Source organism: Bacillus rossius, chromosome 17 (genome assembly GCF_032445375.1).
Source record: "Bacillus rossius redtenbacheri isolate Brsri chromosome 17, Brsri_v3, whole genome shotgun sequence".
In the NCBI taxonomy this organism is placed as follows: Eukaryota; Metazoa; Arthropoda; class Insecta; order Phasmatodea; family Bacillidae; genus Bacillus; species Bacillus rossius.
The window spans coordinates 15,206,616-15,226,515 of NC_086344.1; the positions used below are offsets into that span (position 1 = coordinate 15,206,616).

Sequence of the window (19,900 nt, forward strand, 5' to 3'; positions counted from 1 at the left end):
TCCAGAGCAGTACAGTATGTGTTTTTGGATTTGCAATTTCAGTGGCAGATAGGAGAATCTGGGTTTACTGTATGAAGGTTTATTATATCATTCAAACTAAACACAAAGATGTGAAAAAAAAATTGTTCTATGTCGCTAGCTCTCAGTGTTGACAAGGGATAGCCTAATAAGGGTTCTAGTTGTCAGTGCAGTTTGAAAAACAAGCTCTCAACTTTGAGAATCCTGGTTAGATCTATGGAATATTTACTTTAAGATGTTTGTACCATGTTGCATGATGTAAATTCTATTTACTAGTGGGTTTATATTGAGGTTAATGCATTCTTTCAATTTATATTCTTTCATAGCTTTATTCCATATCAACTGATTTGAGATGAGGAGGCCTATGAATTTCAGTCATGAAGTCCACTTGCAGGGAGAAAATAATGAACAACTAAAAACAGTAATTTTTTATTTGTCTAATACTAACATTATTTTCACTTTATACTATTGTAAAGGTCCTGCGACACAAATCAATACAGGCTCTTTCCCACTCGACTGATGTTTTGCGCTTGCAGAAGTAGTAATAACCAGCGCCATGAAGCTATGTGCTTTGTAGAGCAGCCAAACCGATGTTTACGAAGCATCAGCTTTCTTTAAGCATTCCACCGCTTCTCTGAGTAGTTGGTCCGTCCCAGCGCACAGTATTGTGCCAGACATCACGTCAAATTTGCTACCTGTAAAAAAAAAGTGTCACACACTCTGTGCTTCAAACAGTATTAACTTTAATGTCCAGCAGGTTACACAGAAGTATTTGCCTAGCCACTAAAACAGAGCCAAAGGCTTAACTTTCCAGTCGCAAGTGCACTTACTTTGATAAACTGTTAAATCAGCTTCTTCAGTAACAACCCTAATAATTACATTTTATTTTGAGGCGATGGAAGGAAATTTAGTAATCTTGGAACACACTCCGTTGAGTAAATAATTAACAAGTTTCCAAGACAGAAGAAATCTGGGCCCAGGAAATATTTTGGATTGGTAATTTAGCAATGGTTTGAATTAAAAAAAAATATATATATATATATTGCAGTATAATGATTTTGATGTTATTTTTAAGTACGGCCCCAATTCTGCTGTCTTACCAGGATCATTCAGCTCAAATGAGACATGAAGTCACATAAAGTCATCTGAATTTCAATCTTATTAGGTACTTAAAAATATGAACTCATAATTCCACTACTTTATTAACCTTCATTTCTAATTTTTCCCAACACCTAATACTTTTTGTTTAGTTTATCTCATAAAAAAATAGAATTTTTAATAGTATTCTGTATTAAGTTAGTTAAAATGTTGATAGTAAAATTTGTCATCACCTGTGTATAATTATGGTAGCAACTGACAAAGATATTGGAACTCTGGGAGTATCTTTGAAGAAATTTAAAGTAAAAATGATCACTACCAGTAAATAAAAGTGCATATTGTTTAGCCTAACTTAAAAGCATGCTTACAACGTTACTATTTAGCCATACTGACTTAAATTATTGCATGGTTTCTCCTGAATTGACAGTGATCAGTTCATGTTCTAATATCCCTTTTCTCTATTATGTTATAGTCTTCAATAACCTCACTGTAAACAAGACAAAGTCTTCATTAAATTATAAGAAAATATATAAATATCTGCCCCTAGAAGGAACACGGTTCAATTTGTGCAGTTTGAAGAAACAACGCCCTTAAATAATAATGGCATTATTTGAAGTAGCACGGTCATATATTAAGTAGTACTCTTTCATCTCTATGATTTTTTATTTCCATGCAAGCAAAATGGAGACGGAACTTGTGTAGCTTTAAACACAATGCAATGATGAATCAACAAACGATAGTTTCCACTTCAAAATTTAAAAGCTGTTTGCTTCCTTCATTTCCTATTTAGTGTGTTTTATATTAGGAAAGATATCTCGGACACACAAGTGTCGAGCCAACATTTATATTACATCATCTTGCGAGTCAACAAGAGCTCTGGTGAGAGAAGCCAGAAGCTTTAAGACCTTATTTACCTCGCGCCAACTAGGATGCACTAGTGGCTAGTCATGTGGTTAGCAATTCATGGCAGACATGGTTTTAATAAAAAACAGTGTCTGGAATTACGTTAACAAGTTAAAAATTATTTCTTGTTGATAGAAAACATTACGTAATTTTTATGCTAATTAAATAAATATCTTCTCTACTAATCAAATCATTATTTTGTACCTCAAAATGCAGTACAACAATACAAACAGTGCGGCCCGTGTTTTATCTATATTGCCATTTAATTTAGTGTTTTTTATTCTGAAAAAAAAATTAAAAAATTATTTAAATGTTCTTTAAACTTATTTAGACGTATAGTTAATACTATAAGTTAATTTTAACGGGAGCAGTCTCTTGATTAAAATGGCTGTTAACAAGTACACTTCCGTGATGGGAGAACAAAGTAATTTTATTTGCATACACTCTTATGAAGAAAATGTATTTAATTAGCACTGTTTTCCTGGAACAAATTAGGGCATTAATTCAAGAGACAAGTGTATGTATAAAACTCAATATGTGGTACTTAAAAATTTGTCACACTAGTTTGGTTGCATTCAATATTATTTTTTTTGATCAGCAACAACATAGAGTCATTTACAATGAACTATAAACACTGGAATGAGTAGAGACCGGAAAAATTTGCGAATTCATTTCGCGATAGGCTGAAATACAAATAATTATACCTTAGTGCTGCCTCTGCTATTGGCTCACAACTCACCTGGATGACCCTGAGCCAATGAGAAACACCCAACCAAAGCTGTATCGAATCACAGGCTGCTATGCTGGGACGTCTCACAAGACAGCAGCCAATGAGTGGATGACATTTGACCGAGTGTACGTAGAAATATGGAGTTCATCCTACAGGTCACTGAACCCGCGAATAATTCCGGTCCTCAGTAATGAGTGACCTACCGTCCGAGTTAGTGACGACGCCGCCTGCCTCTTGAACTATGATGGAGCTGGCTGCTACGTCCCAGCATTGTATGCCATCGATGTGGTACATGTCCAGGCTCCCCATTGCGACGAAGCACATCGCGACAGCGGCCGAGCCGATGCAGCGCATTCTGAGGGGGTCACAAACAATAATACCAATTCATCTGTAGTTTTCAAATCCTTAAAGATTAAAATGTCCCTTAAGACAAGTATGCATCTTGCATACTTCTTACGTACATACAGTTGCTACTTTAAGTAAGCTATGCTCTTGAATGAACTTTGCACACCACAAATCATAAAAAAAAAGTTTGGTTTATAGATGAACTTTGGATCAATGCCAAATTAGTGAGTCCTTCTAGGAAAACTGAATATAGGTGTGTTGGTTTGTTTGTTTTTGGAGGAGGGGGGAGTTATTTATAAATTTTTTTTTCCAAACATGGTACAAGTTTTTTATGTATACAAGTTTAGCCCTTGATCCTAATGGTGTTTTCCTGTCTATATTGATCCTGTGGTAAGAAAATATTCCACAAGACCTGACATAATTTGTTTGTATTCTGATGGTTGAGTCTTAGTTTGGTTAGGATCTTGTGAAATACTAAACTAAAACAGCAAGCATCATGTACCACAGGATCAAGGGATAAACTTGGATACGTGATGCGGAACATCTATGATCAGACCGTTAGGCTCAGTGCCACAGATTATTTTTTGGTATTTTGAATGTTAATTCTTCACTCATTTCTGTATGCCTTGTATGTAATTTTAACCGGAAGATGTCTGCCTGATGTAAAAAAAAATGTTTTATTACAAATAAAGCCTCAGTTTCTTATATACAGTACATAAACTTTTTGTACGGCGTGATACGTTTTGAACTTTTGACAAATTGCGACCATATTTTCATTCATCTAATTTGTATTGTCTTTACTAGAAATTTTATTTTTTAAATTTTAACAGCTTCAGATGATATCAGTTTTATGATGGCGAAAAAACTTTACCAATATATTAAAAAAAGGGGATTTGGAGGAAGCTGCACCAAATAGAACCAGAAAATAGTTTTAATGAAAATAAGTGATGTAATTACTAATCAACAATAAATTATTTATATTTTATTTTTCACAACTTTAAAAGGAAAAGTAACTTAAATAAAATACACATAAGACTTTCAGTTTTATACTTACGCTCTCGCTCTGGACACCAGAGCCAGACCCCTCTTCATGATGAAATCCCGGATTGCAGCGTCTCGAGCGAATGATATTTCATAGCTCACTATTGAACTGGACAGATCTGGAATGAATACACAACAAATAATCATGTCGTTCGCTCCAGAAAAAAAAAAGACCAATTGGAAAATGGGTTGCAGCGGGCTCCCAACCTAGTACCGTTTAAAACATTTAATAAAGTTAAAGTAAAATTTTAATAAAAAAAAAAAAATGTTAATGATGTGTCAGAGTGTATGAATTGGAATGACACCAGTGTAAAAGTGTTTGGTGTGGCATGCCACAACATTGTCTAAAAGCTACGTAGAAATTTTGTTTTAGTTGGAGACTACAAATTTGGTGATGTAACTAGTAACACTCAACATTTTTACTTAAGATTAGTCAGTAAATTACGGTTTCCCAATACATGTGACAATCCATTAATATTTTACAAACAAATGGGTATCTTGAAGGGGACCACAATTTTACAAATAAATAAATTAAACTATTAGTTTGGGATGAATCTGAAAAGACAACAATGAGTGTAAGTAAATTTTAAATTGGGAAACTAGGATTGGCAATGGAAATAAAGTTTTTGTGATTTTGAAGCATTAAATAAAATTGATTTTGATCCATTCCCAGCCTTGAGTGAAAAAAAAATTATTAAGGGCATTAAAATATGCCGAAAGCAGTTTACACATGTGTTTATCCGTTTGTAGGATTTGAGCTAAGACCTCTTGCACAAGTCAGTTGAATCTATGGTTTTGGGCATCATTTACGTTTTCAATACAAACACAAGTGTTTTGGGTATCTGTCGCCAAATTTAAGAAAAGTTATGTGCCACACATGCAACCTGATCATGAAATATGCTGATACAACATTTATTGCATGACATTATTTCTGTGATATATGATATTTCTGTAATAATGAAGTCGTACATTAATTCCTTAATTGGACTTCTAAATCAATCATGGGCATCGCAAGGATATATATTTTTGGGGGGGACTATCCATCCTCTGGAAAAAAATGTGGGGGGTCCTGTCCTCCCCCGGAAATATTTGGGGTTTGAAGGTGCAAAAAGGTGGTTTTTCTTTCCTAGACATTCTAATTATAGTTGGTTGCGATATATAATTTATTTTTTATAAAAAATATTTTCAGAGAACAAATTTGTAAAATCACAGTGCTCACATTACCACGATTGGACTAAATGCACCATGCGCAACATATGGGTTATATCACAGAAATCATATTTTTAATATAACTACGAAACTAAATATATTATTGGAGGGGACAAAATTGAAGACTTATTATGGGGGGGGGGGGGGGGACGTGTCCCCCCCCCCCCCCCCCCTGGTTGCAACACCAATGAATCAATTATGCAAAAATCAATGATACTTGGCAGCACATCATTCTGCCAGTTTTGAACCACTCGAAGGCACCGCCGGCTCACCCGTCGCTCTGGAGATGTGTATCGGCTTGTCGTTGAGGAAGGCCCCCCGGCCCTTGACGGCCGTGAACATGTGCTCCAGCACGGGGTTGTACACGATGCCCGCCACCACCTCCTTGCCCACGGCCAGCCCGACGCAGATGCCCGTCACGGGGAAGCCGTGCACGAAGTTGGTGGTGCCGTCTATGGGGTCGATGATCCACGTCGGCGCGGCGGTCAGTTCCGGTTTCCTTTTATCCGCAGCCGAGGTTTCCTCCCCGATGAACCTGCGGCGTGTGCGCACATGGTCGGTTCAACCAAGCAACTCTTCAAATGAACTTAAATTGGGAGTAAAAGTTGGTGAGATTGGTAGACTTTCCGTTGTTTTCAGGCTGATTATCCATGCCGCTTACAGAACCGTAATGTAAGCCAGTATTAGTACAATCTTGTTGGGCATCGCATGGTATGAAAAACAGTGGTCTTATTATTATTATTTAATATTGACTTAACTTGATTTCAGAATCTGTACTGTAGGTATTTTGTTCCGAATGTATCTGCCTACGAAGAGAAATAATAAGATTTTTGGCAGAGGTTACCTAGTAGGTTAAACGAGCAGTCTGTACAGAATCTTCACATTTAGGGGTTGAAATGGCTTACATTTGTTTACATTTTAACTTGTGTGTAAAATATCATGCTTAATAGACTAAATAAATTTTTATTTTGCTAAAATGTAACACTTTTGACAAGTATAGGTCTTGCAGTTTTTAAGGTGGTTAGATCACCAGCATGCATTGTATACATCATGTTGATTTTCATTTTCATTAAAGACGAAACGATAAAATCTCCTGGCTAAATGGCTAGCTATATATGTTATTCTCCTATTGATAGGTAAGGGATTTAATTTTCGACCAATATCATGTTCATCATATCTTAATCCAACCTACAGCTAGTGGCTCAAATTGATTATAGCAGTAGAACAGTCGTGGGTCAGGGTTGATTATGTAATTGCAATTGTCTTGAGTTTGAAGTAAAGTACGGGCTCGTGCGTGCACATATGTACTTACTTGTGTGATGGGTATGCTTTGGAAAGTACTTCTGTGATCATGGTTTCTACCCGTTTGTCGTATTCTGTCACGAGGTCCCATGAAGCAGACTTCACTTCAACTGACTTAGTACTACGAAAGCCTTCCAACATCACCTGCAATGACAAAATTGTTACAGTTGTTTCTGAATACCTCCTTAAAGGACCCTTTAGACTAAAGAATAATCACTGAAAATTGTATCATTAACGACGTGAGCCATTTTTGTCGATCTTCTGAACAGTTGCAAGAATCCTTACAAATTGCCTTTGCAGCCTTTCGTGAGTTACTTACAAATCTTTATATAAGTCCAGGCAATGGGTAGGTTCTGACTTACAAAAGGTCAAGGAACGTTCTAATTTGGTGGATTTGTACAGTTCTCATAACAGCAATATTTTTACCTCTTCTCTCTCTAAAAACTTGACCTCTCTCTACCCTGTGTCCCAACTATCCCCACGTACTGTTTTTCAATATTCACTTGCAATGGAAAACCATTTAGGTTGAAAGATAATCTCAGCTATGCTATTAAAGCACTACCAAAAATTTATGTCACTATATTTACATTACAGGTAATGTTTAAGATAATTTTATACCAACTGTAAACAGATAAATGCAATTGAATTGTTGTACCTTACCTAACCATTGAAACTAATTTTTGCTTAACTACTTGGAGTATCGCAATGCTGTTGTGCACAGTGATTAGGAAGAAGGTAAGGATTTAAAAAAAACATATTTTCAAAATTGTTTGTGTCTTAGCTTCGACAAGCCCCTGTCTTCAATATTTCCTTATCTAACAGCTGAGAGTGGTTTTTAAAAATCTACAAGCTCGTGCAGTTAAATATTGTGTTGTGTGTGACATGACATTATGTCACCAGAAAAATTATTTAACAAGTTTTGACAATAATTTAAACGTTTCCCCGGTACCTAATGTAAACATTCAACATCTGTTTTGATGAGCGTTATTACAAAATGTTTCACTGTAATCAACTACTTTCGTATAGCTTTCACATTTATATTCTATCAAAACATTTCATTTAAACGTCGAATTTACTTATCTTAAGGTATTGTTGATAACGTTCAAGGATAAATTAGCGCACTGTCGAAATAATTTGTCCGTTTGGAAAAAATAACTGGAACGACCTCTGTACACAATAAAATTAAATTAGCTTACCTTTCCGGCTTCTTTAGTTATTTTCAGAGCCGTTTCCATGTATTCAGTCAGTTGATCCATCTCGCTTTTAATTTGCTTTTTCAGGTTTATAAGAATGTTTTAACCGCTACCGCCACTTGCCAGTGACAAAGCAAAGATACCACACGTTCAGACGGTTCGCTTGTATCACGTTTCTGCTGCGTGTTTGTCTCGCTCAAAGATCGTGCGCCGTCCGATAGCGTGCTGTAATAATCGCGTTGTACCGACAGCAAACTATCGTACGGATAGTCATACGACAAAAATGATTACAAACACAAATAAATTTGTTTGTAGAGACAGTGTGATAAAAAGAAAATCTTAACGATTCACACAATGTGGATATTTAACGGACTCGTAGGTATACTTAGACGTTAGTAAATCGTAGGCGGCCTTGTGAAAGTTTTACCATGTTACGTTAATGATTCCAAGGTTGAAGACTTGAGATCCCTGAAACCGTAAAGTTTGACGTATTGAGCGCGCTCTTTGTTTGGTTCTCCTTGGTGACGTCACGTTTCCATGGCTACGGACACGCGAATTATCTCTGAAAGAAATACAAATAAGCCGCGAACGTAGGCTAGGCAATAGCATAATTTTGGGCTACATATTTGAGGTTATACAATCTCGCAACTATTTGCGTGTCCTAGCTTCAATGCGGAATGTTTTTAAAAGTTCGTCATTTGAAGATAAACTAGCTTTTAATCACAGCGCCAAATCTGAAATACCAAACTCACCGCCTTTTCTAAAGAGCTGTATAATACCCTGTTAGGACGACTCAGACAGAAAGCAAAAAGGACATATGTGTCAACAGCAAGTGCAATTATTGTTTTGTGCACTGTTAAAGAATAATAATAAATTTAAAAAAATCAGAAACTGCATTGAGCTTGGTACAAAATTTTTGAGGTGAAAGCCCCTTTAAAATATGAGGATAATTGTGTTACAAATATCAAGAAATCCAAAGATATAAAACAAATACATTTCAATTAATCTTTGGCATTATAGTTATTTAAAAATAAGTATGCTCAAATAAGAAATTTAATTTATTTACTTAAAGTGTGTTAACTGACTTAAGTTTATTCAAAAATAAATTTAATTCATTTAAGGTATTGGAGTAGTATATAAATGGAAATGGGGCTATTGGGACTGGAAGCCTTCATTTCACAGACGAGAGAGCCACACCCGATGTTCATGCTCGCTTTTTTTTTCCTTTCTATCTCATTGTATAAACCGTTGTGGCATTAAATTTTGCGGTCGATTAGGATAGGTTAGCTACATTATAAATACTTTAAAACATTGTGGATGGTTGGTTATATTAGGTAAGTGTAGCTACATTAAAAACACTGTAAAATCATTTTATGTTTGCTTAGCAAATAATTTTTTAATATGTAGCTATCCAGGGCTAGGAAACCGTTTACATGATTTCACAGTATCTTTAATGTAGCTATCCTAACCAAATGAACCGTCCACAATGTTTTAAAGTAATTATAATGTAGCTAACCTAACCTAAACTCAAACCTAAGTGTTTTAAAACTACGTTATATGCAAAGGGAGTTCAACATAAAGGTATTACGCTTTTTAATAAGTTGCCTAAAAACATATTACTTCTAAACAATCATAATGAATTTAAGAAAGAACTTAGAAATTTTATAATTAAAAAAAATTTTTATTCAATATCAGATATCAATGATTTTTAACATATTATTATGTAATACAGGCCTTTTGATATATTTATAATGTAGGAAACTTTATTCATTGATTTTAATCTGTGATTGTAATTTGTAATGAGTGTTGAAAAAGGAATTTATGTATATATTGTAAATATGCATACTTATATTAATTTGACTAAGCCCATATCCCCAAGTGTATTATGAAACACAGGCCTTTTGATACATCTATAATATGGGAAATTTTATTCTTTAATTTTAATTTGTAACTATAATTTGTTATGAGTATTGAAAAAGGAATGTATGTATATATAGTAAATATGTATACTTATATTAATTTGACTAAGCCCATATCCCCAAGTGTAATGCTTGTAAGGGGATCTAGTGGTGGATTTTAATAAATAAATAAATAAATAAAATAATTGACCATTAGTTATCATGAGTTACAATGTACAAAGATGTATGTGGTTAAGTGTAAGACAAGGTGGTACGTCTAAATTTTCCACTTAAAATAAGGCCATAAATAAATTTAACTGGTATTTTAGTCACAAATTCATGTGTAGTTAAATACTCTTTGTTTTAATTCATAATTAATTAGAGCATTATAAAATATCGATAGTCATTTACCTGATCACAGTAATGCATTGTTTCAATGTTTTATCAAATGCAGAGGTTTTATGTTGCAGACTGGAAGTGTTGATTTGATATCATTAGTGGAAATGATAACATCACAAACTTTGTATTGGCCGAGAATAATTTTTATGGTCTAATTGACATGTTAGATGAGGTTGAAATTTTTTTTGATACACATTTGTAGTTTGATGTATTTATGTTTTCTTGTGAGATTGATAGCAGAGACTAGGAACAAAATGTTTAATTGGACAGGGAGGATGGAGAAAACTCAGGGAAATTGAACCCTCAGTACCTCAGAGTGGTGGCTGCTGGGGAATAAGCCTGATAAAAATTAGAGTGAAAGGTATTTTTAGATTAGGCGATCTACTTGAATAATATGTAGAATCTTAGAACTCGACCTTTCACTTGAGTTAGTAAATCGGTTTGTTTCCCAGAAGCAGCTAGGTACTCTTGTTTTGATGCCTGGCAGCTGGGCGAGTGTTTGAACTGTTTCACAACTATTTCTCGCTCTCGCCTGTGGGAAGATGTGGCCAGAAGGGCGTACCCAGCTCATTTCAGTGATTCCATCTCTTCCGTGGGGGAGGAGGGTTATGGTGCTATGCAACTAATGGATAGGGACCGGAAAAATTTGCGGGTTCAATGACCTCCAGGATGAACTCCATAGTTCTACGTACACTCGGTCAAATGCCACCCACTCATCGGCTGCTGTCTTGTGAAACGTCCCAACGTAGCAGCCTGTGATTCGATAAAGCTTCGGTTGGGTGTTTCTCATCGGCCCAGAGTCATCCAGGTGAGTTGTGAGCCAATAACAGAGGCAGCACTGAGGTATAATAATTTGTATTTTAGCCTATCGCGAAATGAATTCGGGAATTTTTCCGGTCTCTATTAATGGAAGAAGATCATTTTATAAAAAAAGTTAATTTTTTGTACAGTGCTTTTCTTTTATGTGTTCGAAACATCAAGAACCAACATGTTAATACATTATTTATTTTTTAGGTGTTTGTAGTTTGTATGTGTATTTTATTATTTTCCCCCCTCACTTTGGGCGAGTGATTGCTAGCAGGCCGCACCCCCGGGGGTCGAGTGGCGGTCAGCCCGAACCCTTGCAGGTGACGAGGAGAGGGGGGGTTCCCAGGGCCGTCGAGGGTCCGGGCCCCTTCCACCATTGCTTAGTGAAAAATGTTTTTCAAACCCCACAGTTTTATTAATAATAAAAAAAAATAATATCTAAAGACTGTACACGATACAGTGGCCACAACTGTAAGTGTTGCATAACTTGTGGGTTTCCAATGAATTCTACTAGCAGTATAGACTTGCAATTTGGTCCTGGTCCCAGGATAAACTCGTGCATGTAACAAGCAGTCAGGGAACTCAACCAGGGGAGCATCTCCCTCTGTATGTGACTTCATGTCTCATTTGAGCTGAATGATCCTGGCAAGACAGCAGAATTGGGGCCCTACTTAAAAATAACATCAAAATCATTATACTGCAATATATTATTATTTTTTAAATTCAAACCATTCCAAAATATTTCCTGGGCCCAGATTTATTCTGTCTTGGCAACATGTTAATTATTTACTCAACGCGGAGTGTGTTCCAATATTACTAAATTTCCTTCCATCGCCTCAAAATAAAATTTAATTATTAGGGTTAGTTTCATAAAGTCATCTGAATTTCAATCTTATCAGGTACTTAAAAAAAAATGAACTCATAATTCCACTACCTTTTTTTAACCTTCGTTTCTAATTTTTTCCAACACCTAAAAAAACTTTTTGTTTAGGTTTTCTCATAAAAAAATAAATAGAATTTTTAATAGTATTCTGTATCCAGTTAGTTAAAATGTTGATAGAAAAATTTGTCACCTATGTACAGCAAAACCCCTTATTTGCACTTTTCATGAGGACAAAGTTAAAAATTGTAAAAAAGCGGGGAAAGTGTAAATAAGTGTATAATTATGGTAGCAACTGACAGGGGCATAGCCAGGAGGGGGGTGTTTTGGGTGTCCAAACACCCCCCGAAATATTAAAAAAATATATATATTTATGTACTTATGACAAAATTTACACTTGTCTAGCTGTGGCGAATGCACTTAGATGAAACTAAGAAAGAACCTTTGAGCCGGTAACCCTTAATATTCAGCAATGTGTTTTCAACAGTGTCTCGTTGAAAATATCATAAAGTCGGGACACGAATTTATGTTATTTAAAGGCGATATTTTTATTACTGAAGTGCTTAAATAGCACCAATTTGCACATTCAAATAAAAAAAAATTCCGGGGGAGGGCCCCCCGGACCCACCCCTCTCTAGTACGGGGGCAGGGTGTAAGTGAACACCCCCCCGAAAATAAATCCTGGCTACGCCCCTGCGAACTGACGAAGGCATTAGAACTGTGGGAGTATCTTCGGAGGAATGTGAAGTGAAACTGCGATGGCGCGGGGGCCGTGTTGTGTCGCAGGGCGGGCCCCAGGACAACCTGAACGCCTTGCAGCGGGCCATCGACTCGATGGAGGAGAAGGGCCTGCAGGAGGACCCTCGCTACTCGCAGCTGCTGGCCCTGAAGGCCCGCCAGGGCGCCATGGAGCCTCCCCGACCCATGCAGGTACGGCTATCTCCCTCCTGCACACTTCCTTACATGCTGTCGTAGTTCATATTTTATACATCGTGCTATTTGTCGATTTTTTTTTTTTTTAAATTGTCTGTTGACTGCATTCTCACTCACAGTTGTAATCATTTTTTATTTATTTGTTTATTTATTTATTTATCAATTTGTTACATGCCTACTGACGGCATAAGGCCACGGGTGGTAGGCACAATAAACGTAAAAAAGAAAATACACAGGCAAAACAAATACAGGGAACAAAATGAATAACATAGAGGACAATACTATAATAACACATACACAAGACAACACAGCAAGCAACCAACCAGTGGCGTAGCCAGGATTTGTGTATGGGGGGGGTGTTAAGAAACATGCCCCCCCCCCCCCCCTCCTGTATTAAAGCGGGGGGTCCTCCCCCAGGAAAATTTGGATTTTAAGGTGTAAAATAGTGCTATTTTAGCAGTTTTTGGTACTTAAATTTAAATATTGTAGTGGTAAAAATTTTATTAATTTTAATATGAAATTTGTTTGAGTGATAAATAAGGTGTTAAAAGGGGGGGGGGGGGGGGGGGTTGAACCCCTAAAACCCCTGCCTGGCTACACCCCTGGTTGACGGTATTCTCACCCACAGTTGTAGTCATATCTTATTTATTTATTTATTTATTTATCAATTTGTTACATGCCTACCGACGGCATAAGGCCATGAGTGGTAGGCACGATAAACATAAAAAAATTACATAGACAAAACAAATACATGAAACAAAATGAATAGCATTGAGGAAAATACTATAATAACACATACACAAGACAGCACAGCAAGCAACTGACAGATAAACAAGAACAAGTTTCATAATTATATAACAGCAGTAATGGTAATCAAGAACCTGTTTATAAAAAAAAAATTAAATATGGTAGCATCATTAACCTTAAACATATTAAATTTAAATTAAATTTTAAACACCAATTATTATTATTTGTACCAGTTGGTCACTATTAATAATCAGGCATTACATAAGGGTAATTGCTGTGCTCAAAAGAGCTGAAATTTTTAGGGCCTGTGCAAATTCTAGTTTTTTTTTTTTTATGCAAATCAAATATAGAATTGAATTTTTAAAATATTTTTTTAAGCCGAATCTAACTGTGAATATTGTTCTCTGTGAAGCGGTATTACATTTTTACCAGTGTGTATCTGTAAATATAGAGAATAAACCCTTAGTAAGGCAAATATATATATATTTTTTCCCTAAAGAATTGTCTTAGAAATGAGGTAATAATGTAATCACTAGATCTTGGGGTAAGTTAATTTTTTTTTCCATACAGGAAGACATTTAAGACTATAAAATAAAAGATTGTGGTACAGCCTTGTAAAAAAAAGAACAAAAGAAAACGGCTTCAGTAGAAGTGTCGAGCATTATGTATGTGTACTATGGGATTATTCAAATGATCTTGCAGGGTCTCGATTCTTATTTGTAAGCTGTCTCGACTCGGTGTCATAGTCTGTGACTGGTCTGAAAAGCCCAAGGTCACAAGTATGAAGAGGAGTTTACAATCCTTGTGTAATTTAGCCATCTAATGCTAGATAAGCTTGTGTGAGGAAAGACAACCAAAAAATTGTGAAGCCAAAGTTGGTGAATGACTGAAAATAAGTTTGAAGCTAAGCAATTATCAATATTTCTGAAAAAGCAAAATGAAAAATTACAGGACATTAATTTGTAATGCGAACATGACAGCTGTGGGGGAAAAAAAAGAGAGTTGTTTTTGAAACACATTAATTTTGTTTTTAAATAAACAATTTAATTATTTAAATATTTGATTTAGTAAAACCTTTCCTTGTTTATTTCTTCATTTTATCCCATTTAACAAAAATATATTGTATTATAATATTAAAAGGCAAAAGAAAAATCCATTTTGGTAGATATTGTAGTTCTCTGAATTTTGTTTCATATTTATGGACAGTTTTAATTGAATTCTTTTGGGCATTAATAAAATATATTTAGCTCGACATAATAGAATATATTTCCGCCAGACTTGATGTCGAGATGACCTTACTTCTTATGGGCAGTTGTTAATTTTTCGTTGTGTCGGAGCTGTGATGTCATTGTCGGGGTATTGAGATTCCAACGTAAGCATTGGCAAAGTCTCTTCCCTGCAAAAGTGCTCCTAAAATTTAAAAATTTAAGTCATGTGTTATCTGCCTGAAAAAAAAAAGTTACTTCTCGTGAAAAGTTACTTGCTTATACACATTTCGCACATTATACATTGCATCAAGGAAATTTCAGCCCGTTTCCTTTTGCCTCCGAAAACACTCGGTAGAAGCTGACACAGTTAATTGAGTTTATCCTGGGCATCATGCCCAGTCCGGTCGCGGCTCGTAGCTCAACAAGTTTGTGGGCCGTTCCGAAGATGCCCTGCCTCTTCGGTCACTGTAGGTCTCCTTGTGATCGTCCGGAACTTGTCGCGTTCCACCGGCCGTAACGTACGCCGCGGGGGCCCCCTCCTCCGGACCCGTGGTCAGCCAACGAGTACCTTTCCTTCTTCGTCCGCGCCGTCACGACTGCCGCGCTCCACGCGGCAGCACATTCCAGGCGCACCAACAGTCTGCACACGAAAATCTTGCGGAGCTGGTTCCCTAACTTATTTGCAAATTCTAAAGGGTTACACGACTCCACACAAGACTCTAGCATTACGAAAGAAATTAATACTGAAATAAATTTAACCATTGAAGTAGCTTGGCTTCTGGGTTGTAGCCACGTCCTCAGTAGGTACTGCTCCCTGATGATGGCGACTGCAATATCGACCGAAACGCCGGTGAAAATATTCGCCAAGGACGCGGCTGCAACCCAAGAAGCCAAGCTACTTCAGACAATGGCCGTGAAAGCCTGCAAACATAATTAAATTTAACCATTATTGTTCAGAGAAAAAATAAACAAACAGCAAAGTTTTCCAAAAAAAAACTGAGTACCAAATTAAATAAAAAAAAGTTGTAAAAGTTAAAAAAAAAGGGGGAAAATAATGAATACTAAGTATTACCAGACAAAAAAAAAATATAAATAATTTTGTGATGCACAGTGCCACAATTTTTATAAGTATAAATGTGCTTGGGTGCAGATATGGTTCACAATTTTTGTAAATTAAATTGTTAGCCTTTTAACTGCACCAAAATTAGGTATTGGTTTTTTTCATTATAGTAGTTAAATGAGTTTGAGAACATTCTGCAAGGTTTGTCAATTTTCTGGCCAGGCAAAGACTCTGTATTTAGTACCATTGGAATCAAGACGTGTTGCCGTCAGTGTTAATGCATTAATTTATCGTAGTGTATTATTGTTTATAATCATTAATTTTCTGCTTGTCACACACACTTGGTTAAAATAATTGAAAAAAATAATTTGGCATTTAACAGTTTTCATGTCTTTTAATACATTCTGTTCCTTTAGTTTTGATTTTATTTTTTATCTTTTAAATTAATAAATAATATTATATGATTTAGTTTTATAGTCGCTATAATGGTAATTTTTCTAGCTTTTGTACACATCTGGTTATAATGGATGATATATATATATTTTTAAATAACCAGTATTTTTAATTGTTGATTGTCTTTCTGAATGGTTAACAAAATTTTGTGTCGTAAGCAAACATTTATTATTAACAGGAGTTGTCAACACATGCCACCTTTATGTTACGAGAACTCATGCGAGAATATCTTCTGCCTGTTTTACTTTTGTGGATTTAATCAAGAACATAGTCTGGCCAGTGAGAAATGTATGATGTTTTTGCCCGTTAGAAATTCATGTTTCTCTTAAATACATTATTGAAAAGGAAATCAAGTTGTTTCCATGTTATTATTTTTATATATTATGAATAAAGCCACAAAAAAAAGAGTTTAGTTTGTTAATAATTATTAATTTTATTTGTTTTTGTTTACCAATTTAAGAAATTGTAAAAAAAAAATTAAGGAAATGTTTTATTTCATTGCCTTTTAGAAAAGTTGGAGACTTTTTTATGTATTCAGTATTTAGAATATTCTTTTAAGAGATAAACACCTACTCAAATTAATGGGAAGAGGGGAGTAAAAGGCATTTTAGCAACTCTAAAAAACTTTTACAAAGCTAATAAACAAGTATTAGTTCAAATTAATAAATATAGATACAACAAAACATATCTTATTTCCCGACACAAACATGATGCATTCTTTTTATTTAAAAATTCACAACTCGGATACATTGTCAGAGCATTCCAGTTCCCTTTTCCAAAATGGACGTAGTAAGGGGTACTGTGTCTTTGAAATCACGTCTCATTGTCATGCCGCACGTTATCACTGCCCTGTAGGTGTGTAAATTGTCTATTTTTTAATTTTTGTTTATTTTATTTGTATTCCATTGAGCCTTCTTTTGGTAGAAACCATAAGGCTATGGAACATGTCATTTACATATTTACAGTTTTACATAGAGGTACATACAGTTTTACATGTACACAATTTTACATACACATACACATCTAGTTTTACATACTCATAACTTTGAAGTTAAACAAATAGTAATAAAATTTTTCAGATAATCTGAATTACACATATAACATTTCTTTTATACATACCCATAACCATGACAGTTCTAAAACGAAGTCCCAGTGGTACTCATTTCCTGTCCATCACTTGCAAAGCATCACGTGATGTTTTTTTTTTACCAACACAGATAAAACATGAAATTGTTTGCAAACACTTTTTGAAAGAACAGTAGTGGCAGAAGGATACTCTGATTGTTGTTGTTATGTCGGAGTAACCGAGGTTTAAAGGAGAGATGCAAGGGGCTGGGCTCACATTTGTGAGGAAATAGGTTTCGAATTCCGATCCATTCTCGTTGAAGTTGGTTTAATTCTGGGTTTGACGAAACAACTCTTAGACAAATGCTGAAATGGTTACTTAGTTAAAGTTACTGGTTACTTAGATGGCTATGAAGTGGCAGATGTTCGAATAGCCAATTGGTTTGTATGGGGTGCCCTTGTTTTGCCACCTATTCATTCAGCAGGGCCGTGGCCAGCATTATGTAGTTTCTAATGAGTAAGTTTTCTTTGTAATTGAATGTTGAAAGAAAATTGACTGTCGCACTAAAAAATTCCCTAGGAAGAGTAGACTTTCAGAACTCCCAACGTTTACACGTAGAATTTTAAGTAATGCTTTCGGCAAACTGACAGTTTGTATTTTGGTTTTTATTAAATTAGTTTTATACTTGGTTCTCAAGACAATTTTTAAATGATTTAAGAGAGGTCATAAACATGATTTAACTAATGTTATTAAATTTAAATTACTTGAAAGAACAGCTTGGAGATGTTTGTGTGAGAAATACATGGATTTACTTATGGAAATTGATATGTCTAAATCGTTGTGAACCATCCAACTGTGTAAATGTAATAGAGCAGATGACATAATGTGGGCAGCCTTCGTGTTCCTCTTGCTATACGCCCATAAGACAATGTCATCTGCAAATAATATGGACTGAGCTATATCACCAATGTGCAAGAATGTGTGTGTATGAGCCATATCAGGTTATAATGGGGAAGAAATAGCCCTTAATGGGCTTTAATAATATTTACAAAATAATCTCTGTAACGAGGTCACTGTCATTTTCTTATCCTGTCTTTGCTTTGTGGTTTTTCTCCCATCTCTTTTAAATCCTGGAAGGGAGGCGTCCGGACCCCTCTGGCTACGCCGACTGCAGTCAGCCACTGCTTGGTTCTCGTGTTGTGGACCCGAGGCAGTGTGTAACGGGACGGTGAGGTGGGAGGCGTCCGGACCCCTCTGGCTACGCCGACTGCAGTCAGCCACTGCTTGGTTCTCGTGTTGTGGACCCGAGGCAGTGTGTAACGGGACGGTGAGGTGGGAGGCGTCCGGACCCCTCTGGCTACGCAGACTGCAGTCAGCCACTGCTTGGTTCTCGTGTTGTGGACCCGAGGCAGTGTGTAACGGGACGGTGAGGTGGGAGGCGTCCGGACCCCTCTGGCTACGCAGACTGCAGTCAGCCACTGCTTGGTTCTCGTGTTGTGGACCCGAGGCAGTGTGTAACGGGACGGTGAGGTGGGAGGCGTCCGGACCCCTCTGGCTACGCCGACTGCAGTCAGCCACTGCTTGGTTCTCGTGTTGTGGACCCGAGGCAGTGTGTAACGGGACGGTGAGGTGGGAGGCGTCCGGACCCCTCTGGCTACGCAGACTGCAGTCAGCCACTGCTTGGTTCTCGTGTTGTGGACCCGAGGCAGTGTGTAACGGGACGGTGAGGTGGGAGGCGTCCGGACCCCTCTGGCTACGCAGACTGCAGTCAGCCACTGCTTGGTTCTCGTGTTGTGGACCCGAGGCAGTGTGTAACGGGACGGTGAGGTGGGAGGCGTCCGGACCCCTCTGGCTACGCAGACTGCAGTCAGCCACTGCTTGGTTCTCGTGTTGTGGACCCGAGGCAGTGTGTAACGGGACGGTGAGGTGTGTGAGGGTGTGCGTGTGTGTGCAGGGCTTCATGGGCCAGGTGGAGCAGCAGCCCAAGCACTCGTCGTTCAGCCCGCTGCAGCTGCAGCAGCTGCGCATGCAGATCATGGCGTACCGCGTGCTGGCGCGCAACCAGCCGCTCAACCCGCAGCTGGCCGTGGCCGTGCAGGGCAAGAGGATGGACGCGCTGCCGCCCGCGCAGTGCACCACGCCGCCCTTCCAGCCGCAGCCCCCGCCCCAGCCCCAGCCCCAGCCACCGCCGCAGCAGCAGCAGCAGCCACCGCCGCAGCCACAACCACCGCCCCAGCAGCAACCATCGCCCCAGCAGCAGCAACAGCAGCAGCAGCAGCAACGAGCTCTGCCGCAGCCAGACACAGGTGCCTGCCCCTCGTCTTCTCGCCCTATCTTCTTGTCATCCTCATCTTCTTGGATTCTTGGTGACGTCCTCATTATCCTCATCCTCTTGAATTCTTGGCATCCTCCTTGTCTCATCCTCTTGGATTCTTGGTGACATCCTCATTCTCCTCATCCCTTTGGATTCTTGGCATTCTCCTCGTTCTCATCCTCTTGGATTCTTGGCATCCTTCTTGCCTCATCCTCTAGGATTCTTGGTGACATCCTCATTCTCATCCCTTTGGATTCTTTGCATCCTCCTCGTCCTCATCCTCTTGGACTCAGGGC

General features: G+C 37.4%; 2 protein-coding genes across 3 annotated transcripts in view; one reads left to right on the plus strand and one right to left on the minus strand.

Annotated features, from left to right (window-relative positions):
• Positions 1-19,900, plus strand: part of LOC134540736 (ATP-dependent helicase brm) — a 91,191-nt gene that overhangs the window by 11,340 nt on the left and 59,951 nt on the right. Inside the window, exons 3-4 of the mRNA XM_063383633.1 lie at positions 12,610-12,753; positions 19,245-19,596. Coding sequence (XP_063239703.1) covers positions 12,610-12,753; positions 19,245-19,596 — 496 coding nt within the window. The remainder of the gene's footprint in view (positions 1-12,609; positions 12,754-19,244; positions 19,597-19,900) is intronic.
• On the minus strand, positions 435-8,340 carry LOC134540741 (uncharacterized). Of its 2 annotated transcripts, none has more exons than XM_063383638.1 (6): positions 7,843-8,340; positions 6,657-6,790; positions 5,617-5,879; positions 4,149-4,254; positions 2,953-3,104; positions 435-713 (listed from the first exon to the last, which is right to left on the minus strand). In XM_063383638.1, the coding sequence occupies exons 1-6, from the start codon at positions 7,900-7,902 to the stop codon at positions 613-615; spliced, it is 816 nt and encodes a 271-aa protein (XP_063239708.1). In that variant the 5' UTR covers positions 7,903-8,340; the 3' UTR covers positions 435-612. The 2 variants fall into 2 exon arrangements, with proteins under 2 accessions (XP_063239708.1, XP_063239707.1); XM_063383637.1 differs by having other exon boundaries at positions 435-709; positions 2,949-3,104; positions 7,843-8,028.

Excerpts from the sequence above, each read along its gene's own strand:
- LOC134540741 (XM_063383638.1), bottom strand. The coding sequence starts at position 7,902 with ATGGATCAACTGACTGAATACATGGAAACGGCTCTGAAAATAACTAAA. Across the intron at positions 5,880-6,656 it reads AAAGCATACCCATCACACAA|GTTCATCGGGGAGGAAACCT; the intron begins GTAAGTACATAT and ends CACACGCCGCAG. Across the intron at positions 4,255-5,616 it reads ACACATCTCCAGAGCGACGG|ATCTGTCCAGTTCAATAGTG; the intron begins GTGAGCCGGCGG and ends TATTCATTCCAG.